At 39.8% G+C, this 23,557-nt stretch overlaps 2 protein-coding genes across 14 annotated transcripts in view; both read left to right on the forward strand.

Moving 5' to 3' along the window:
- The first annotated feature begins 1,666 nt into the window (after positions 1 to 1,666).
- On the forward strand, positions 1,667 to 7,318 carry LOC114835255 (membrane-spanning 4-domains subfamily A member 4A-like). Its single transcript, XM_034295368.1, has 6 exons — positions 1,667 to 1,894; positions 2,019 to 2,135; positions 2,853 to 2,909; positions 4,243 to 4,416; positions 4,549 to 4,677; positions 6,595 to 7,318. The coding sequence occupies exons 1-6, from the start codon at positions 1,733 to 1,735 to the stop codon at positions 6,688 to 6,690; spliced, it is 735 nt and encodes a 244-aa protein (XP_034151259.1). The 5' UTR covers positions 1,667 to 1,732; the 3' UTR covers positions 6,691 to 7,318.
- Positions 7,319 to 13,953: 6,635 nt separating this feature from the next.
- LOC105010094 (sp110 nuclear body protein) overlaps positions 13,954 to 23,557 on the forward strand; it is a 60,328-nt gene continuing 50,724 nt past the window's right edge. For 2 of the 13 annotated variants that reach the window (XM_029123270.2, XM_029123271.2), the window contains exons 1-11: positions 14,830 to 16,412; positions 16,597 to 16,716; positions 17,056 to 17,189; positions 18,154 to 18,201; positions 18,403 to 18,451; positions 18,532 to 18,609; positions 20,957 to 21,151; positions 21,334 to 21,453; positions 21,793 to 21,926; positions 22,701 to 22,748; positions 22,950 to 22,998. In XM_029123270.2, the coding sequence (XP_028979103.2) occupies positions 16,313 to 16,412; positions 16,597 to 16,716; positions 17,056 to 17,189; positions 18,154 to 18,201; positions 18,403 to 18,451; positions 18,532 to 18,609; positions 20,957 to 21,151; positions 21,334 to 21,453; positions 21,793 to 21,926; positions 22,701 to 22,748; positions 22,950 to 22,998 (1,075 nt within the window). In that variant the 5' untranslated portion in view covers positions 14,830 to 16,312. Of the gene's footprint in view, positions 14,175 to 14,207; positions 14,577 to 14,829; positions 16,413 to 16,596; positions 16,717 to 17,055; positions 17,190 to 18,153; positions 18,202 to 18,402; positions 18,452 to 18,531; positions 18,610 to 20,956; positions 21,152 to 21,333; positions 21,454 to 21,792; positions 21,927 to 22,700; positions 22,749 to 22,949; positions 22,999 to 23,557 lie in introns of those variants that run through there. The other 11 variants (XM_029123258.2, XM_029123266.2, XM_029123262.2 and 8 more) reach the window with 10 other exon arrangements.

Consider the following 23,557-nt stretch of genomic DNA (forward strand, 5'->3'; position numbering starts at 1 on the left):
ATTGTCAATGGTGGAACTTGACTTAATGTGGGATGGGATATTCCAGAGCATGGGAGCAGCAACAGACAAAACTAGGCTTCCTCATCCTTCCTGTATCGTGGGTTCTTGCTTCTTCCAAATATACCCAATAGTTTATTTTGAAAGACCAATCATCTTGCCCATGTCTATGATCTGATGTTTTAATCCTTAATTGATGCAACTGTTCTTTACTCTTATTTGCTCTATTTCCAGTACATTCATGTTCACAGTAGCAGATGACTTTTAAAATGATGCATAAAAGAACAACAAATTGGTGCATAAAAATCCACCAAAACGCAGGAAATGAAGCATCTGACACTCATTTGGGAGGAACCCCTGCTCCATTTGTGTACCCCAGGGATACTGGCTAGGTGTCTCTTATTTTTCCACATTGAAGGTGGCAACCCTAAAGCATGATGGGCTTGGGGCAGGTCGATTTTCAGATAGGGGTGTATAGGTTCAGGTGTTTTTTTTCTAGAGTCTGCGGGTGATTTTGTAGTTTACAGTCAATCAAATCTGGCAACACTGAGAGTAGGCCATGTCGGTAAACTTCCCATAACTGCAGACCAGTTGGTTTACTGATACTCAGTACACATCTGTGGGTGTCTTCAGGGAAAAAGGTCTGTTTAATTTCAGTTCATATTTGTCATATTCCACATAAAATAATGGTTGTTTCCCTATAAATTACCGTTTGGCTTTATTTAAAATATTATCCATAATTAAGTTTTTAGTACTATCATAATGTTTTTGACTACATTTAATTCCTTGGGGTGTCTATATCACATAAAATGTATTAGGTACCATGCACTTACGGTGTTCCGTTCAGATTTACCCTAACTGCTGATGCTACAACGAGAACCAATATAAGTATAGCAAGGTGCATCACCAGACCCGGGCTTTCGGGCCTCTAGCCCTAGATATTTTTTGGTCAGCCCCTAGTGTTCCGCGAGCTGACATAAACACTGCGATGGAGTCAACATTTGCAAAGTGAGTCGACGACTGCTTCATGAATGGTGAATTCTGCATGTGCTGTGCATTGTCAGATATCGCAAGAGAAGCAAGCAATCGGGGCTGTCAAAACAAGCCCAAATCATTGTAACTGGTTGTTTTTAAGGTATGTAATTACACCTGTGTAACAATGAATGCTTGTTACCATGCTTGTTACAAATATGCAGATTTCCAATAAATCACCTTTATGCAGTTTTTTTTATTTTTATTTCATCTTAATTTGATGCATTATCATCAGGGGGAAACGATTTGTCTGAGGGATGAAAGAGGAAAGCCCATCCTCAATAGCCTAATTACTTCCACATCAACCTGCACTCATATCTCTGGTAACTGCACTGGATTCACTTTTAATTGGATTCTGGTTGAACTAGGCTTGCCTGGTTACTTTTCTGGTTTCAAAGAAACTGTTGTTCTTTCCATTACTTACTTAAATCTTGTAACGAGTGAAACTGTGAATGTCTCCACAATTATTTAGTTGGAAAGAGTGGAAATTAAACTTAATTTGGGTATTTTAATCCTATTTAACTTGGTAGAATTCATTTTTTATTGACCTACACAGTGTTAACTGTACGAAATAGCTTGAGTGTACAGATCAACATGAGCACAGTAATTAATGAGTAATTGTACTCACCAGGAAGTTGGAGGCTCAGCCTGGCAGATCACCTCACTAGCCTACTAAACAAACGTTCTGTCTCGGCTGTGAAAGATGTCTAACACTGTAACGACCGCAGCTAACAGGGTGGTGGTCATCACCACTGTACAACCCGCGGGGAACGGGATGGGGGTCACTTCTGCCCCTCATTTCATGGGACAGACGGTGTCCAAAAAGCTCGGACGTTTCCAGTTAGGGCATCCAAAAGCACTTGGGGTAAGCATTCATGTTTTAGATCATTCAGAATGTTTTATAGTATTGTATATACAACAAGATTTTAGTTTGAATTTAATGAAAGTGAAGAACACGGTATGCATTGTACTTTGTTTTTCTTTCACAGACAGTGCAAATCATGATTGCTTTGGTAATGCTGTTGATAGGAATCGTAATGGCCTGGTCACCACGTCCAGACAATATTGGAGTCCTTAGTGGAATCTTTGTATGGGGGTCTATAATTGTAAGTGAGTGACTCCGTCTAAAAATCGTACATTCCATTTCCTGTCTGGAGAATACAAAAAAGTATCTTCTGACATGTTTTTTTCATTGATGTTCATTGAGACATTTACCATTTTAAAACGAATGGCTTTCAGTTTGTATTGTGACTGCTATGTGGTTCTAATTCAACTGTAACTTCCGTCATGAAGTTAAAATACAGTTGTTATAGAAAGTCATAACCCCTTTCAAAACTTTCACCTTTTATTGCCTTTCAGCCTGAAATGAAAAATGGGGCTTTATTTACACACAGGAACCCATAATATCCAAGTGAAAGAAAATATAAAAAATATTCTCTGAAAAAGAATTAAAACTGAAATATTAAAATACCCTATTATACATTCCCACATCCAACTTTTTTATTTCTCCTGCTACGCTAGCCAGTTTTGTAAATACCAGAAAAAGTCAGATTTTATATGTTTACATTTCAGGCTGTAAGGCAACTAGATGTGAACATTGTGAAAGGGGCTGGTGTCTTTATATACCCTCTGCATGTTTAGAACACATTGGATCCTATTCCTGCTAGTTTTCACCAGAGCCTATGACATAAAGTAGTCAAATGTAGTACATTTTGTAGAGAACACTGCTCCATACTCTACAAAATGCACTACATTTGTCTACTTCATGTCATAGGCTCTGGGGAAAACTACAGTTGAATAATTTCTTCCTTGTTCCTTCTCAGTTTGTCATTGCTGGCTCTCTTACTGTTGCTGCTGACAACCACCTGAATAAATGTCGAGTAAGTATGAAATAAATATTTTCCTCAATAAATGTTTGGCTTTTCATTTAAGGTTCTACCTGAATACCCTTACAAGTCCCTCCTGTTTTCTCTGACAAAACAAGTTGTCCACTCGATGTGAATTAATAACTATGGACTGCCACTTTCAAGACTTGTAATAACTGTCATACACAAAATTAAAGGTGCATTTCGTATACTTTTTGCATTTTAATATGAACGTATCTGTAGTAATATTGGAATGATAGTGTTTCGCATTTATTCATCATAAATCATTTTGGGTGAATCAAAACATACCTCTTAAATGCAGAAATTCTATTTGTCAACAAAAGCCATAATATCTTCTTTTGTCAAGCTGGACACTCTCCAGAAATCTATGAAAAAACCATGGCAGATGGGGAATGGAAATTCTTCAACAAATTCTCTGTATTTTCCAGGTTGCTAAAACTTTACACATTTGAAAGAATTTTGGTTCAAGTGGGAAAACAAGCACTGAATATTTTCGGGAATCATTGTTCCATTTACATTTCTTTTTATATTTTTAGAATTTTCCAAAATATTATTTTAACAGCTTTTGTAAGTTTGTCAACCAAAAGTAGAATGGAGAGTTGGTTTGAATACAGAATTGTGCTTCCAAAGAGAAATTGGAAGACAATCTTTGCATTGGCTTCCAGTCAGTTACAGAATAGATTTCAAAGTGGTGCTTTTAGTTTATAAATCTCTGAATGGTTTAGGACCCGAATACATTTCTGATATGTTTGCAGAGTATAAACCGAGTAGGGCTCTTAGATCCATGAACACAGGTCAGCTAGTAGAGCCTAGAGTCCAAACTAAACATGGAGAAGCTGCATTTAGCACTTATGCTGTACAAAACTGGAATAAACTACCAGAAGGTCTTAGACGTGCCCCAAACGTATCAATTTTTAAAGCCAGGTTAAAAACACTTCTCTACTCACGTGCCTATGACTGAGCACATCAACTTAACCACACTGTTTAGCCATATAGCTTCCCACTTTTAATCGTTAGCCTTATAGCTTCCCACTTTGAATCATTATACTGTATGTTTTCTTATTGTCTTTTTTTATTATTACAATGTATTAATTTGCTTAGATGTTTTCATTTGAGCATTTGTTTTTATATTATTGTACTTTCATATATTTTTATTTGTAATGCACATTGAATTGCTTCGATGATGAATTGTGCTATATTAATAAACTTGCTTGCTTGCTTTCTTGCAAAGAATTTGACAAATTGCCCCTGTAATATGACATTTTATTAAAAAGAATAAATATATATCACTAATATTTCCAAGTCTTCTCTCTGATCTTTCTTTTAGGTGCAAGGCTCTCTGGGAATGAATGTTGTTGCCGCAGTTACGTCTTTCTTCGGCCTCTTTCTGTATTCTATGGACACTGGGGGTATCATGCTGTACTACTACTGTAATCATCCATCGAGTCACGGCCATTATTATGATACAGACATTGTGTCCGGAAGCTGTCCAGCTTATTTGGTATATATACAATTGTTTTATTTTTTTCTCATTGTTCTAGATACATTTGCACATTTCATGAGTAATTATCATGAGCTTATTGGTATTAGGTTAATGTAGTTCAATTGTGTCTCTCTCCATGTCTGTCTATAGACCAGATCTCAAGGAATTTCGGGTGTTTTGGTAATTTTGTCGCTGCTGGAGTTTATAGTGTCCATCTGTGTTTCGTCCTTCGGCTGCAAAGCCGTCTGTCAGTGCTGCAAGTGCTGCCACACACCTGAGGTGAGACCTGTATAATAGCAACCTGTATATCCGTTTCTTTGGAGCCAATCTGCCTACAGTCAGGCTGTTATTGGCTTCTCAAACTTTCAGCCTCTGCACAAATGACACCTGACTGTTAACAAAAGCCTAAATGTGTCCAATAATAACACCAGTGTTGCCTTTTTTACATGTATTCCTCCAGACATTCCTGACTAAACATATTTTTTGCTTTAAAATTGCTGTTACATGTTTTCAGATGTGTCCAGACGCTGTGAATATGTCTTTTTTTCATGTATTTTTATTCAATTTCTGTCGCCAACTGCGCTTAGTTACAGTACACTTGAGACAGGTTGTGTTCCAACTAAAGGTGAAAACAGACATGAATTTCTCTGCCTTTCCCTGACTTTAGTGAGCGATGAATCTTAGTATTTGTTTGGGTTGTCTTTAGTGCAGCCATCCAATTTTCCTGTTCTTGGAAGAACTGAAGGCTTCCTGTAGTCCTCATTCTGGTCCTGGGCCTTATAAAACATTCGCTGGACTCAGTCGTCTCTCAATCTTTGAAGGGAGCCCTTCAGGTGTAAATACTGTTCACCTGCTCAACAGGTTCAGTGTACAGTGTACTCCAACATCATTAACATGTCTTGCCTGAGCTATGAGTCAGGGAAAGTCTCTAAAACACTAATTAACTAAGTGTTCCATTTCATTCGGTCTCTCTGTATGACGCTATGGGAAGTTCACATTTTCATGCACACAAATCTTATTTTGGATCTTGATTTGGCAGGGTTTTTCCATGAGAATGTCACTTAAACATTTGTTTCCGGATTTTGAAGACGGCCTCAATAAGACCTGCCTTTCAGCAAGGTGTGTCGGGGTCAAATCCAGTCTTGAATTCAGGAAGTTGAATTCAGGAAGTTCATTCCTCTTCCATTTCCAATTCACATCAATGCTTTTCAATTAGATGCTTAGTGTGGTTAACTTTTTGACTGGAACAAATAACTTGGTAACTCCCTAGAAAAGGAATCGACAACTCGTAATGCCAATAAAACCTAGTGCCAAAATGGGACATGGGTTCTTTTCACATTTCACCATTCATTTATCTCATTAGGAATATCACTTCCAATAAGGTCTTTGTTTTATTTAGGCTTACCTCAGCTCTGCGTTTGTCTCAGGACAAGGGGATGTTTGACAACATATTTGCATCAGTTCACGCTACCTATAAATATTTGCTAAATATAGTCAAAGACATTGATAAATGTCACATTTCCTATAGATATTTCCTATAATCAGAGGTGAACCTACACGAAACACAGACTTTATTTCAGGCTGATTTAAAAATAACCACTTTTCAAGTTTTCAAGTTTTATAGGGATTATGACTCATACTATTTCAGTCAATAGGCACAGCCAGAGTCCTAGATGAAATAATGCTTTGATCACCTTTACACAGACACTGGAAGAGGCATTAACCTTTCAGCAGGTCAAGGACGTTTTTGCTCAAATTAGTTTAATATGGTAAAATGGCAGTCAAGCCGTGATCTGCCACAATTTGATGCAATTTTTAGATAGCAAAATGGAAGATATTATGCACTGATTTGATGTTTTTATACATCATGCCATAAGAGGGCACTGTTGCCCTTAGATAAGGGGTGGCCGTTATACCTTGTGTTTTGCCCCCGGGTTACGGTTTCCAATCAAGGCCAAGATTACTAGAAGTGTCACACTGTCCCGTGTATGTGTTTTTATTAATTCAGCTAAGGACAGAAGACATATTAAATTATCCTGATGGGTAACTCTCTAAGAGCTTTTCCCAAGACTCACACATTTAATCAGGGATTGCCTCATGAGTGTAAATGTTTTCCACTTTGACATTGTTGGAAATGTATACATTTATATTACTAACACATTGTAAAACAACAAACTGTCTTGTATTTCTCTACAGACTGTGAACTACCCACAGGAACCTGAGTGGGGTAGTATGGGTACAGGGTTTCAACAGTACAACCCGCCTCCACAATACACAGCCGTCTTCCCCTGAAAAACAGACCTCACATGGATATTTTTCATGTTGAAGTCATCTTTTAGTCTTGGCCGATGTTTCCTTCTACACAAAATCAACTTTATTGATAGGCCTGTTTTAGCAATTAAATAAATGTATGTTTTAATGTAGACCTGTTTTTAATACATTTAATCATGTTTTATTATTTTTAATTCATTGCGTGGCCCGCGAGCCACAGATGGGCCCTGGTGGCAGAATGTGTGGCCCTTGATGTGCCCACCATTGCATTAAGGGTTGCATGGTTTTGTCTGGTGGTATTCCTCAAACTGATGATTTATCAACCAAAGTGTGTCTATACCTACATTTCCTACTAAACAAAATCAAGTTTTATTCTAGGCCTGTGTTGTCTATTAAATTAATTTAACTTAAAACCTAGGCCTGTTTCCAAATACATGTGATCATGTTCTTGTCTAGGCCTATGCTTCCTATTAACCAAAATTGTGTGTAGATTTACAGCAGTTTTTTCTATTAAACAAGATAATCTTATCTATACTTCTAGAATCAGTGTATCTTAAATTCACTCCAGGATTCAATGTTTTGTATCTGCTGTGTAGTTAGTTGAGGGGTTTGTGGAGTAATACTGGAGTGGTGATTACTTAAAATAAAAGCGTTGGCTCACTAAATAAAGTACGGTGTTCTGGTTGATGTTAAGAGATATAAGAGGTGAACATTCTTGAGGCAAGAATATTTGTACTGTAGTACTGTACTCATGACAAATCCCAATGGAAAAACGGTCAATTTATTACTATTACTAACGGTCAATTTATTATCTATGTACGACATCACTCAATAGGCTCTGTGCACAAGCATAAGGACGAAGTTCTGCTTTAGCCAGATGTCGGCATGTCAGTTTCCGGTTTTCTTAAGGCAATCACCGGCATTGCCCAAAATTTCAGTTTTTAGTAGATGTCTCCAAGACCTGCCTAAAATAAGCATTGTGATGTCCATCGAATTGTTGATGCCTGGTCCCCTGCTCCAACAAGCAAGCGGAACAAGGGATTCAAACTCTACGTATCGAGTTATCTGCACAACTACGAGGGTAAGTAGTTCACTGTGCTGTTGTGAGGTTTTCTCGTCACTCCCGGTCCAACTCCTCCCCGCCACGCTCCGCACCTGCCACCGTTTCACTTCCCAACACGCATGAACGCACCCAACACTCCAGATCCCAATCACCGGAATATTGAACACCTGTGCCCTGTTAACCCCTCTATTTAGCCCGTGCTCTACCTCCCCTCCAGTGTGAGGTATTGTTCTCAGTGGACCTGCCAAGCCTTCTATCGCGCTCTCGCATTACTTTGTTGATTCCCAGCCTATTGTGTCGCTACCCTCCTGTCACGTCCTATCTCCTTGTTACAGAACCCTGTGTCTTGACCTGTTCGTCTGCCCCGTAGCGTCTCTCCCCGCCTAACCCTGCCTGTGTTGTTGCCTGTACGGACTGCCTTCCCGGATCACCGACCTCCCTGCCTGCCCCTGGATATCCTTACCGTCTCTCCCAGCCTGTACTGTAGCCTCCGCAGATTGATCACCCGGCTTCCTGACCTGCTTGCCTGCTTCTTGGTTTCGCATCCCTGTTCATCCCTGCCTGTGCCTTCGCCCTCAAGGACTGATATTCTGGTTACCGACTCTCTGCCTGTCTTTATCGTTTGTGCGCTAGCCTACTCCCTAGTACGTTGTACAATAAATCTACAATTGCACTTCTGCAATTGGAGCCACACTACTCTGGTCCTGGTGATCACTACAGCTGTAAGCTAGTTAGCGATGGGTTCTTTTTTAGTGTACTATTAGGCAGGACAATAGAACGCATACAAATTCACCCTAGCCTCAAAAACGGTAAAAGAACGATGGCTGAGCTGGAACGCTAGCGCATCCCTATAGCAAGTGAATTGAAACAAACCTTCATTTAGCCTCTTCTAACCTGAATTAAGCTTAAAATTCCATAGCCTCAAAAAAGCACCAAAACAGGTCTCCTCTTTTATTTTACTACTGTAACCTCATTTCACAACGAAACTGAAAAATAACAACTGGCATAGGAAGTAAACACCTTTTCTGACTATTTCTAGTCTAGCGTTTGAAGTCATTGAAGGGCGCAAGCCATATTTTATTAAAAAGAGGACATTCTCCTGATTAAAATTATGCCCCACTTGTACCTTGAAACTTAAATGAGTCACGTACATTATATTTCTTTTTTTCCTTACAACAGCATCACTCATCTTGTTGTGAGTTTAGGTGGTTACTAATGCGGTTGAGTATTAGTAAGTAAACCGGAAACTGCAATACCGACTTCTAGACAAAAGCGGAAGTTTGTTACTACGCTGGTGCACAGAGCCTATACTATTAATATTATTAGGAATATGTCAACTTTATATCTTTAAGGACATTTTTACTTTGCAGAGTATACAAACTTAGCTTGATGTCCAGAAATTACATTTATGTTAGTGGGAGCCAAGAAAACCTGAAAATCTCAAATGCTGTTGCAGATTATAAACTTTTTTAATGACTGTAAAAATGAAAGAAATAGGTCAGTGTCCAGGGCCGTGGCTTCCGTAGGAATCCTAGGCTCCTTGAAAAGATATATGCCAAGGCCCCCTCAATTTGATATTCAAACATTGATATTATTGCGATCAGTGGGCCCCTCCAAGCCATTGGCCCCATGAATCATATCCACCATTCCCTGTGTTAGCTACAGCCCTGTCCAGGGCTAAAGGTTGTTTTGGCTTATGGACGCATGCCTACCATGAGGTTAACAGTAAAAAAGATAAATAAAGCATGACAAAAAAAGCATAAAAATGCCTGAATAGTACATATATTTTTAAACACCAGGCCACCGCCTGCATGGGGGCCCACCCGCCCTTAAAACAATATAATAAAAAATAAATAATATATATTTATATATATGGGGGAAATCAATCCATATGTAGTTTTAGTAATTCTTAAAACATATTAAAGCATCTGTCTCTGGTTTAAGCTATTTAAAATGTAGCGCACTAAGCTGGCTAACTAGCTAAGCTATTAACGAGCTAAGTTAAGCCGCTTTTCCACCAAAAAGTACCCGGAACTTTGAGTCCCAGGAACTGCAATTCAAGGAACTAAAGGTTTCCCTCAGCCCATTGTTGTGTGCGTTTCAACCGCGGTCCAAAGACCTGCGAAGATTAGGCTAATTAGTCCGCTGACATATGCACCATACGCCATAAAAAGCAACAGATCGGCATCTTTATTATTTATGCGACATTGCAACACTACAGCAACTGGGGAGATTCAAGTTGTGTTGGTCATGATTTATTGGTTTGTAAATGTGGTCATTGAGTCAACAGTGGAAGAGACAAGCAGTAGTAGCAAAGTGGATTCAAAATCCCAGAATTGCTAGTTGAATACAAATAAAGTGAACAGATTTTACAAGTTATCGATGAGATTGACCATGAGATGACTGATGAGACGGATTTGCGTCATCGCGCACAGAAAAGGAAGATTTTTTTTTTAGTAGGCCTATATATGTTTAAGTAAATCACAATTGGGAATAATGTTACTGTAAACAACATCGACTTATTATTGGCACCTTTTGTGTGTGTTTCAGATATGCGTGTTCTACATAATGCGTTGTGTTTCTACATCCGTTTGGGTACACCAAAGGTGTTATACCATGGTTTCAACTTTCACCGAGGCCTAGTGGATAAAGAATTTAAGGACACGTTTCTGTACCTGTACCGTCGATTGCAACCATAACTGGGATGACATGACATCGCAGTCTTCTACCTATTCAAAAAAAGGATCGCCATTGCACTGTGGAAACCTGAAACCAACTCAGTACAGGAGCATTTCTCATTTGGAGTCGGTGTTACTTCGGTTTGTCACTGTACACAATTTCTGCAAACGTTGAGATTTAATAAATATTTCAGCAGTGAGCAGTGTGTGGAAGTTCCTCTGTTTTTAGATTTACACAAGCAGCCACTATACACACGTATTTGGTTCAACAACTATTTAATCTGCAAAAACGTAGGTGCAAAATACAAAGAGTACTGTAAACCAGCAGCAATCTGGGTAGTATTATTGAACATTTAGATATGGCAGTAACATAAGTAAACCAGCAGCAATTGGTAGTATTATTGAATATTATACATGAGTGTAATATATTATGAATGGTGGCATAGCACACCAACTACGTAGTGAGAATCATACAAATATAGCAAGAAGATAAAGCAATAATATACATAACACTGTACATGGTTAATACGCACAGCACAGTTTCTTCCGCCGGAGACTTGAGGAATGCCATCTCTCGTCTCCTTATGGCTCTTTATGAAGCTCTCCTCAGTCTGGCTCTTTCCTCATTATAGCAGCTGCATATACTGGTCCTGCTGCTCCTGTCCTCGCTGCAGGTCAGTCCGGTTAGCATCGCCCATGTCCTTCAGCGCGTCATGGAAGTCTGTGTCTCTTATCCTCTTTCCTAAGAAGAAAAATATACACAAACACACCACAATAAATTAATAATACACAAACACAGTCGGCATAGCCAACAGCAGTTTTGAAAAATATCTTGTACCGACTAATCATTTGATCAAGTTGTTAATGTTTAGTGATTAATAGCTACATACAAATGTTAACTATCATGTAATAAATTATCATTTCTGAAATTCCAGTGGAAATATTACTATTTTCAGCTAGTTGGTTAGCGACGTGCCTAGAAAATATGACCCCTATTATCAGCCACCATCCTCTATTATCAGCCGCCTTCCTATTTTGTCCAATAACGTTTAATTTCCTCTATATTTGTGTTACTAGATAGTTTTAGCTACCTTTCATGCCTTCTGGTGAAGGGAAAAAAGTCAGATCACTGATAACAGCCTACTTGATGAAGTCAACACGTTCATGATTTGCAACTACAATTTCCATATATTAAATTTTTAAGTATTGAACCTCCATACATTACTGTATAATAGGGGGTGGCCGATAATAGGGGACGTTAGCTAGGCTAACATCATTGATGTTCCTGTAGCTAACGTTGGTTTCTGTCATACAAGAACAATAGCATGACAGTAACATGTAGTATACAAATATCCTGACTTTTCCAGAACATAACGTTTTAGCATTTAACATGCATCATGTAAAACATTGTGATTTACCTTAAACCGACTGGTTATCCAGTTTCTGTGTTTTCTGCCATGACTTCCCAACAACGCAGCAGCCGAGTCAATCGTTGCCGCAGTGCCGTAGAAGGCCGACCTGTGACCCAGCAACGCATGTAGACGGTCAAACTATTTGCTCCGCCGGTCAGAACAGCTTCTGTTATTGTGATCCTCGATCTTCTTTTAATCTTGTTTTCATTTTTTAAGCTTCTCCCGGCACTGTTTCCCGGTGTGAATAATGTTCAGCTCACCTAATTTGTAGGATATTTTCGTGTACACCTTATCGTTACGAATCGCCGTTTCGAATTCTCCCTGGATTTGGTCATCAGCATAAACACTCAATAAGGCCTAGACTTCATCGTTGGTCCATCTGTTACTCGATTTCCTCTCCATAATATATATATATATATATATATATATATATATATATATATATATATATATATATTGTAAGCAAAATAAACTCATTTAATAACACCTGTAAATTTACTCCGCTGAGGCCATTTAAAAATGGCGGTTGAAAACTTCTGCGCGTAAACTCTACTACTACTAGACCAATCAGAAATGTTCAGCATTGCAAGCCCCACCCCAAAGGTTCCAGTACTCTGGGAGAGTCCTACCTCCCGAGCAGGGACTGTTTTGGGGGTAAAATGCAGTTCCTGGTTGCTGAGGAGCCACGGACTCAATCCTAGCTGGAGTGGTGCTCTTCTTTTATCTGGGAACATTGACAGGAGTCTCACTCCTATAGCCTCACCATGAGATAGGTTGCAGGTCAGGTCGCCAGCTGTTAGCCAGCCTGCTATCATAGTGGAGTCTGTCGATAGCACAGCCAGAGTAGTTAGTACAGTTTTACCTATTGCCACTGTGACTCGTTCCAGGCTGAGAAAAGTTAAACAAGGTAGTGCTAACAACAGCAACCTTATTAAGATAAAGCTTTCCTCCACCTTGGTCACAAATAAAAATGCATACACAAATAAAAAATAATAAATTGCTCCCTTTCCTCCGGATGTGTACCAAGCTCACTAAAAATTGCGGAATTTAAGCCTCTTCTAAAAAAAATCTAATCTGGATCCAGATATATTAAACAATTATAGGCCAATATCGAACCTCCCGTTCCTCTCAAAAATCTTAGAAAATTGCGTTTCCCAACAACTGAATGCCTTCCTGAAGACAAAAAACATTTATGAAATACTCCAGTCTGGTTTTAAACCCCATCATAGTACATAGCACTTGTGAAAGTAACAAATGACCTTCTAATGGCCTCAGACAAAGGTTCCACATCCGTTCTGTTGCTTCTTGATCTTAGTGCTGCTTTTGACACTATTGATCACTCATTTCTCTTAGAGAGACTGGAAACCCATATTGGGCTACGTGGACATGTTCTAACCTGGTTTAAATCTTATTTATCTGAAAGATATCAGTTTGTTAGTGTGATTGGCATATCCTCTGACAAGTCAAAGGTATGTTTTGGTGTTCCTCAAGGCTCGGTACTGGGCCCATTATTGTTCCCACTATATATGCTGCCTCTGGGTGATGCTGCCTCTATAAATCCCAGTCTCCTCCCGTTTTGAACTTAGGAGGGCATGAGGTCCTGGCCCACAATTGAGTACCTGGCTTGGGGGACCCGTTGTTGTCCCTGTCCAGAATCCTCCTGGTTGTGTTGTATATCCAACATAAACCCAAACAGTGTGGTGTGAATGGCAATAACGGCATTGCCCGTTTGAAAACTTGCAACAACGACTTTAGAATGGTGTGAGGGCGTGCTGGGTTCGTGTGCAACGGAAATCCGATAGACGTGAAGTGGAGTGATGTGAAGGTGTATGGTGGAACTGTGACAGTATGGCTAAACAGTATGACATAAGTCATGCCAGAGCAGGTAGACTGCGCTGCACAGTCTATACAACATGGACAGCCATGTCTGAGAAAACCCACATATAGAATATTTCTTCAGGTAGCGCGCATCATTATTAGGCTATTATTTGACACTACTTAGCCTGAGAATGATGACTGCCAGCGGAGAGGCAAAGGTAAATTAGCCCTATTACCGCATTATATGCATTATTATGTTGCCATTTTTCGTTGGCTTCTAGCCTTCTAAAGGCATTTTCACACTGCATTTCTCTAAGAAACATGCTAATTGAACCGGCCAAGCCCATTTTTACCGACACGCTGTCCTAAGGAATTGTGCCGAAAACCTCTCCCATCTGGCAACACTGACTGCAGAGCTGGTTCGCTCTTAAAAGGGCTGGTCTAGTAAAACGTTGAATAACAGTTTCACTTTCGATACGTCATTTGATGACATCCTTTCCATGTTTGGACATCTATTAAACGCTCTAAAAACAGGTACAAATGCGAACTTTATATTTCGGCTTCCCAAACCCACGTCTATCCATATGCAGCGATCGCTTTATTAGAATAAATAAATCTTACCGTGGTCCATATAGATTATATCACTTTTTAAATAGAACTTTAATTTATGAGTATGTTACGTAATGATCCAGTAATAACATTGTAGCATCCTGTGTAACTTGTTTTACAACAGCAATAACTAAAATCGAAATGGAAACATTATTCGCGCCAATGGACCTGTCGGATTTTCTGACAGATCAGGACCCGTTGGAGTCTCTAAATAATGAGCATTTACTTGAGTTTTTCCGAGTTAATAGGTTCCTGCATGGAACACACACACCTTCCTAAACCAGCTCCGAGTCCATGAACTAATTCCGAAAGAAATGTAGCAGCCAGGTATGAGCCGGTAGCCAGCCAGTCGGCAAACATTCAACCAGACATGTATAACAATAAAATCTGACCGTGGAGAGAACTTACACCTTGTTCATTGTCGTTTAAGTGACGTAGGCTATTCGTGTGTCAGCATTTGTTTGACTGTTCTCTTATCGCTGGTCGCATTGAGCAACTAGAGGAACATTAGTGGGTCCGGCTTTGGTCTTCAAAATAAAAAGTTAATAGGCAATATTATGTGCTTGGATTATGTGCTTAGTGTATTCACTAGTTATTGTTTGTGTTATGTCACGGCGGTGGTTGACACCCAATATCGTTGGTGTATCTCTAGGTTTCGCTGTGTATAATTATATTGACTGCACTAATGCGATAAGGTCTAGCCTAATAGATAAATCCACAGTAGGACTGTTTATTGTGGAAATCGTAACATTCTTTGGGTTCGATGCTTCCCAATAATGTACTAAACTAATTACTGTTGGGATTGCAGCTCCCTTGCCTTCAACTGCAAATGCAATTGAAGATTTGCTTTAGCCTTTTAAGTTATGTGATCAATATAAGCGACAAATGTGCAAGTCAGGGATTTTGGGCCCCATGAGAATATTTTCACATCATTCATTGGAATTCACTATTTGATGCAAGATTGATACCCCCAATAAGAAATGTGCTAAATGCCGTCTGTTACAGTCTAAATGTAATTTTAATGGTACAAGTCTTGACTTGAATGAATGATTTGAACACTTACACAGATGGAGTAACTCCAGCATCCAGTACAGACCATAGGCTGTTTCTGTTTCGTATAATGATCACTATATGTGGAAAAATAATTAGTGTTTGAATAGGGTTTGAATTAGTGTTTGAAAAGGGTTTAATAATTGTTATTCTTTTCATAATAATAAAATAAATTCTTACAGACCCCTTGGTTCGCTCCTGGTTTAGGGACAGGATCGAACCATCTAATATGGGAGGATGCACAATACAGTGACTCTCTGGATGTTTCATTTTTGCAAAAAAAAAAACAAGATAAGAAAATAGGATAGGTGGATAGGTTAAAAAATTATTGTTGATTTTTTTAACCTAATGTCCTGATAATGTTTTAGGGCCACTGTCTGTCACAGGCCCTTAGAATCATCCTACAGATTCATATTTACAGACTGACAAAAAACAAAACATTACAAGTGTCTCCCACGTGAACAAACAGCTATTTTTTTTCCCCTATTTAATGTTGTCTTTAATTACACAAATGAAAAATGTTTTTTTCTACTAAGAGCAGTGAAATGTATGCTAAATTGACAACGAAGTGAGGAAACCTCTCCACAAGCAAGTTGCAGCAATGGAGAATAGAGTGTGTGCGCATTCACAAGTAGTGGATTCTGGTAGGGGGTAGGTTTTCGGTAGAACACCGGATTCAAAACCCCCCTGTTTGATGCAGCTAAATGCACCAATCAGAGGCACTTATATGTTTTTTATTTGGCCTCTTCTTCAGAAGCTGAAGTGGATAAAGAGTAAGGAGCAGAGGGAGAAGGGTTTGTACCAGATGTTGAACTGGCTGGAGGAAAAGAGACCTGACTGCATACAGCTGTTCTGGCACTGTGTGTTTAAGGACCACCTCCTTCAACAGTACCATACGCTACACCAGCTCCAAAAAAGCCTTACTGATGGTCTTTTCTTAGGTTGTACTAATCAATTGTACCATTACTTGTATTTCTCTGGAAATTTCTGGTAGCATTTTGGTTTGTCTTGGAATGCCAAAGGGAAATAAGAGTAGTGAGGAAGAGGAGCAGCCCAGCACATCCACCCAGTCCACACCCAGTCAGAAGAAGGATGTCCACAAACCTGTCTTCAGTGAGTCCCAGGATTCACACTGACTAGGGGGGCAAGAGGTGGCCTTGACTGAGAAAGTCTAAAGTCCCCCAGTAACTTCAAATATACATCATCTTCAATAAATAATTTATGAATTTACATGTTTATTTTAAAGAAAATATATTTTTCACTAAAGTCACACTGTCTCCAACGTGTCCTGATGCAGGTTCTCCTCTCAAGAAGGGGGAGACAGCTGACATCTGGACTTGGCCCAAATACAAGACCCAGCTACCAGTTACCTGCGGGGACAAGAAGGCCACACTTTACCGGGACAAGCTGGCCAGAGGTGAGGAGAGGGAAATCTCAATTGTTATATATTAATATAGTTAGTGAGTTATTAGCTCAGTTATATGTGTCTTGGTCAACAATGGGGAAGTTACTGATTCCTACAACTACACAATATTTGTAGTGTGCATTATGAGGAGAACAATAATTCAGGTGAAAAACAAGTTACATTTAAGTCTTTTAGCAAATCCTGTTACCGTCAGCATTCATTGTTAACTCACACTGGACTTTGGACAGAATCGCATGTTTCTGCTCACAAGACATTCGCTCGGTGTCCTCAGAAATGCCACAGGACATTTCTAGTCACAGTTCTGACCTCCTCATCAATGGTCTGTTTAAGGGGAGGACTGCTTACAGGCCGGGGATCAGTGGTTCACCCCAGCTGGTTTTGAGGAGTTTGGGGGGAAGAACAGACGTAAAAACTGGAAGACCAGTATCCGCTGTGAAGGGACCACTCTGGAAAAACTGATCCAGGTACAGCGTATAGACATGCAAACTGATCCTGGTACAGCATAAAGATATACAAACTGATCCTGGTACAGCATACAGACATGCAAACTGATCCTGGTACAGCATACAGACATACAAACTGATCCTGGTACAGCATACAGACATACAAACTGATCCTGGTACAGCATACAGACATGCAAACGGATCCTGGTACAGCATACAGACATACAAACTGATCCTGGTACAGCATACAGACATGCAAACTGATCCTGGTACAGCATACAGACATACAAACTGATCCTGGTACAGCATACAGACACACAAACTGATCTTGGTACAGCATGTATCTGCTTTTCACACTCCAATTAAGCCCAGAGTATTTCAAGACTGTTCACATGTTGTACTCCACACCAGATCAGCGGTATTCAAACCTAAAAGCAAAGACAAAAAACAAGCTCCATAATGTGTTTAGACCTGTGGCGGCCCATCTGACTTTGCACTCTGCTGCTCCAGGTTTAGATTTGCTAGCAGATCCAACCCTTAGCTTGATTACAACTGTTCATTGTGGAGTACTTTCTGTGCCATCCTGTCCGCATAGTGTCTTAATCCGAACAGAAAGCCTATCATAATCAAGGGCAGCTATAAGAACGGGTAGGCTTGGACGTGCTAGGCAGGTCTAGATATACATAAGACTACATTTATGTACAGAGGACTACATAGGACTGTCTTCTGTTACCACTGGAAAGAGGTGTGGCGTTCTGTGTACCAACACGTTGAGCAAGACAGCCTCTACATTCATCTCTACACTGTTAAAACAAAGGGTAACTTTGCTGCCAACTTTAAGATCAAAACTGAATGTTGCTGTATTTCTGTAAAGAAAGTTACTCAACCGGTATTTGTTTGATGTGCCGTCAAGTCTTTGAACATTGGAAAGCAGTGTACTTCTCTTACTTCTCTCTTTCTTTACCCTCTCCCGTCACCTCTACAGGAAGGTTATTTAACTTCTCCAATCTTTAAAATAAGAAAAACTGAACAGGTATGAAACCAATCTTAAAATGTTCTACATCCTTCGGATGACACAAAATAGGCCTGTCTGACGTGAAAAGGTCTGTTGTTATTGGTCCAAACATCTATTAATGTAAAAGGTATAATGATTGGGCTGCCTGCATACTGTGTATATCAGCCTTTGACTGATGTGATCTGAGTATAACTGATCTGTCCATATTGTCCCAACTAGTCCAAGAGAGAACTGTTTCCCTCCAACCAATCAGCTGTCTCAAGCACAGGTATGTACACCAATCACCATTCAATAGAACCTTCCTGACAGCTCCTAATAGACATCTTTATTTGTCCTTCCATCCGTCAGACTCAGAACATGAGGCGAATGACAAAGAGGAAGCAGAACAGGAATGGGAGGAAGTTGTGGGGTGTATGTTTGAATCAGGTATATATTTGAATCTCTAAAGTTGTAATTAATATTAGAAAGTTCCATAGCTTTTGTCATTTGTCTGATGCTTTTGGAGAACCCTAAGGAAAATTTTACACATTAACATCCTTCGTTTTTCGATGTTCTTTACATGAAATGCTTTTAGTATTTTCCTGCCTTGCATCTTCTGTTCTCATCAAGATTACATCTGAGATTTGTCTTTTCTAGCCAGAACCAATTACAGTTGATCTCTATTGACAGTAGCCCACAAGCATTTCTTTTAACCTGCGGTATAAGGGTATTTCAGATCGGAGGGCAAAGCTTTTGGGTGTGTTGTTGCTATGATTTGCTAGTTAGCGAGTTAGTAGTTAAGTATACCAAGTTATATGTACGTGTTGGTAAACAACAGATGAGTTACGGATTCCAACTAGCACTCAAAACATTCTGAACTATACTTGAAGTTGTCTTTGAACATCAATTTGATTATGTAACATCCAAAGGGGAACTGTTGTATTTTGAGACAGGCTAGAATATGCAAATGAAGCAGTCAGAGAATCAGCCTACCCGGTGTAAGTATCTCTATTGTAATACTTATCATTTTATTTGGTAAATTGGTTTCTTGCATCATACAGCACGGTACAATGCTAAGTGGCACGCTGAACTGTAACTGTACCGTAAACGGGTGCAGCCTCAGTGTTCACTGTGTACTCAGATTGACAAATGCCTCAGTGTTCACTGTGTACTCACACTGACAACTGCCTCAGTGTTCACTGTGTACTCAGATTGACAAATGCCTCAGTGTTCACTGTGTACTCACACTGACAAATGCCTGTGTTCACTGTGTACTCACACTGACAAATGCCTCAGTGTTCACTGTGTACTCAGACTGACAAATGCCTCAGTGTTCACTGTGTACTCAGATTGACAAATGCCTCAGTGTTCACTGTGTACTCACACTGACAAATGCCTCAGTGTTCACTGTGTACTCACACTGACAAATGCCTCAGTGTTCACTGTGTACTCACACTGACAAATGCCTCAGTGTTCACTGTGTACTCAGATTGACAAATGCCTCAGTGTTCACTGTGTACTCAGATTGACAAATGCCTCAGTGTTCACTGTGTACTCAGACTGACAAATGCCTCAGTGTTCACTGTGTACTCAGATTGACAAATGCCTCAGTGTTCACTGTGTACTCACACTGACAAATGCCTCAGTGTTCACTGTGTACTCACACTGACAAATGCCTCAGTGTTCACTGTGTACTCACACTGACAAATGCCTCAGTGTTCACTGTGTACTCAGATTGACAAATGCCTCAGTGTTCACTGTGTACTCACACTGACAAATGCCTCAGTGTTCACTGTGTACTCACACTGACAAATGCCTCAGTGTTCACTGTGTACTCACACTGACAAATGCCTCAGTGTTCACTGTGTACTCAGATTGACAAATGCCTCAGTGTTCACTGTGTACTCAAACTGACAAATGCCTCAGTGTTCACTGTGTACTCAGACTGACAAATGCCTCAGTGTTCACTGTGTACTCAGACTGACAAATGCCTCAGTGTTCACTGTGTACTCAGACTGACAAATGCCTGTGTTCACTGTGTACTCACACTGACAAATGCCTCAGTGTTCACTGTGTACTCAGACTGACAAATGCCTCAGTGTTCACTGTGTACTCAGATTGACAAATGCCTCAGTGTTCACTGTGTACTCACACTGACAAATGCCTCAGTGTTCACTGTGTACTCAGATTGACAAATGCCTCGGTGTTCACTGTGTACTCACACTGACAAATACCTGTGTTCACTGTGTACTCACATTGACAAATGCCTCAGTGTTCACTGTGTACTCAGACTGACAAATGCCTCAGTGTTTACTGTGTACTCAGATTGACAAATGCCTCGGTGTTCACTGTGTACTCACACTGACAAATACCTGTGTTCACTGTGTACTCACATTGACAAATGCCTCAGTGTTCACTGTGTACTCAGACTGACAAATGCCTCAGTGTTCACTGTGTACTCAGACTGACAAATACACAAGATTCTTCACCACTTGTTAGCTTTACTGTAACTAAAACTCAAGGAAAGGCCTTAAATGGAAAGTCATGACTATTGGTGGAAAACTTTAGAGAGGGCTCTATGCAGAACCATTAGATGATAAAATTGTTCTTTGTAGAACCATATGCATTCTGTTCTTGGAATAACCATTCATCTAAAGTTTAAGGTTGGACCACATGCAAAGAGTTCTGCTGGGCACAAGAAAGTTTTCCTCTAACCTTTTCAACTTTTTTAGTTTTCATCTAACTCAGTGTAACAGCCTGTAACTGTAATATTGTTGTCCTTGTTACACTCTAGATTCAATCCCAGAGTCGCCCGATTTTCCATTCTATGATTCAGCTGAAGAAGAGGAGGCTCAGAAGGAGCAAGAAACAGGCAATAGAAAGAGGAAAATGTCAAAGGGAAATGAGAGGGATGAGGAAGGTGAGCAGCCCAGCACATCCACCCAGTCCACGCCGATTAAGATGAAGAAAGTCCAGAAGCCTGTCTTCTGTGAGTGCCAGGGTTCACACTGACTAGGGGGCAAGAGGTGGCCTTGACAGGGAAAGTCTAAAGTCCCCCTGTAATTCCAAAATTACATAATTTTCAACAAATTATTTATGTATTTACATATTTATTTTTTAATAAAATCATTACAGTCACAAGTAAATTGTCTCCAACTTGTCCTGATGCAGGTTCTCCTCTCAAGAAGGGGGAGACAGCTGACATCTGGACTTGGCCCAAATACAAGACCCAGCTACAAGTTACCTGCGGGGACAAGAAGGCCACACTTTACCGGGACAAGCTGGCCAGAGGTGAGGAGAGGGAAATCTCAATTGTTATATATTAATATAGTTAGCGAGTTATTAGCTCAGTTATATGTGTCTTGGTCAACAATGGGGAAGTTACTGATTCCTTCAACAACACAATATTTGTAGTGTGCATTATGAGGAGAACAATAATTCAGGTGAAAAACAAGTTACATTTAAGTCTTTTAGCAAATCCTGTTACCGTCAGCATTCATTGTTAACTCACACTGGACTTTGGACAGAATCGCATGTTTCTGCTCACAAGACATTCGCTCGGTGTCCTCAGAAATGCCACAGGACATTTCTAGTCACAGTTCTGACCTCCTCATCAATGGTCTGTTTAAGGGGAGGACTGCTTACAGGCCGGGGATCAGTGGTTCACCCCAGCTGGTTTTGAGGAGTTTGGGGGGAAGAAGAGCTTTAAAAACTGGAAGACCAGTATCCGCTGTGAAGGGACCACTCTAAAAAAACTATTCCAGGTACAGCATGTATCTGCTTTTCATACTCCAATCAAGCCCAGATAATTTGCACACTGTTCACATACATTACTAAACACTACATCAGTAGTATTCAAACTTTTTAGGCAAAGAAGGTTAATTGTGTCTGCCAGAATTTAAAAGGACCCTATTCGTCAATCAGAATATGTTGTGCGCCCACTTTATTTGTGCATGTTTTTGAAGAGAATAATTAAAAAAATTGAATTCTTAGTACATCAAGTAGTCAACTCAAGAAATGTCAGCACAATTCATGCAAATATTATGCAATGCAGTTAATTTCATATTTTGGGCTGAAACTTATTTAAACACAATAATTCTCTCACACAAAACATTTTATTAAGTTGTGTGATATCTTTCTGAAAAAACAGGTTTCACAATTATTTGAACTTATGTTTGGAGTGGAGAACAGCATTAAGACACTTCCTTTGAAGTCTAACAAGACTGGCACCCATTTTTGGAAGGATCTTGCATCTACATAGGACTGTATTTCATAATAGTTTCTTTACACTGGATAGAGGCAAGACAAAATCTACATTAAACCCTACCCTATTAAAATGAAGGGCGCTGTAACACTATAACTACAGTATAGAGGCAACTGAGCTGCCACCAACTTTTCAGAAGACCAAAACTGAATGTTGCTGTATTTCTGTGAAGATACTAACTGGACCAGTGTCTGTCTGATGTGCCATCAAGTCATTGAACATAGGAAGGCAATGTCCATCTCTCTTTCTTTACCCTCTCCCATCACCTCTACAGGAAGGTTATTTAACTTCTCCAATCTTTAAAAGAAGAAAACCTGAACAGGTATGAAACCATTCTTAAAATGTTCTACATCCTCCGGATGACACAAAATAGGCCTGTCTGACGTGAAAAGGTCTGTTGTTATTGGTCCAAACATCTATTAATGTAAAAGGTATAATGATTGGGCTGCCTGCATACTGTGTATATCAGCCTTTGACTGATGTGATCTGAGTATAACTGATCTGTCCATATTGTCCCAACTAGTCCAAGAGAGAACTGTTTCCCTCCAACCAATCAGCTGTCTCAAGCACAGGTATGTCCACCAATCACCATTCAATAGAACCTTCCTGACAGCTCCTAATAGATATCTTTATTTGTCCTTCCATCCGTCAGACTCAGAACATGAGGCGAATGACAAAGAGGAAGCAGAACAGGAATGGGAGGAAGTTGTGGGGTGTATGTTTGAATCAGATATATATTTGAATCTCTAAAGTTGTAATTAATATTAGAACGTTCCATAGCTTATGTCATTTGTCTAATGCTTTTGGAGAACCCTAAGGAAAATTTTACACATTAGCAACCTTCTTTTTCTTGGTGTTCCTCACATTAAACTCTTTTAGTATTTTCCTGCCTTGCATCTTCTATCCTCATCAAGATTACGTCTAGGATTTTTCTTTTGTATCCAGAGCCAATCTAGGAGATTCTAGTAACCTACAAGCATTTTTTGTAGTCGGCTGTGCGGGAATGTTAGTTTTCACCCAATGAGCTATTTTCTTATAGCCATTTCCTGATTTGTGCAGCTCAACATCCTTCTGTCACACATCATTGCTGAATTGTCGGGTCTTTCCCGTAGTGATGGATGATTATGGGAA

Source organism: Esox lucius, chromosome 11, assembly GCF_011004845.1.
Source record: "Esox lucius isolate fEsoLuc1 chromosome 11, fEsoLuc1.pri, whole genome shotgun sequence".
Lineage (NCBI taxonomy): Eukaryota > Metazoa > Chordata > Actinopteri > Esociformes > Esocidae > Esox > Esox lucius.

Excerpts from the sequence above, each read along its gene's own strand:
- LOC114835255 (XM_034295368.1), top strand. The coding sequence starts at position 1,733 with ATGTCTAACACTGTAACGACCGCAGCTAACAGGGTGGTGGTCATCACC. Across the intron at positions 1,895-2,018 it reads GGCATCCAAAAGCACTTGGG|ACAGTGCAAATCATGATTGC; the intron begins GTAAGCATTCAT and ends TTTCTTTCACAG. Across the intron at positions 4,417-4,548 it reads GAAGCTGTCCAGCTTATTTG|ACCAGATCTCAAGGAATTTC; the intron begins GTATATATACAA and ends GTCTGTCTATAG.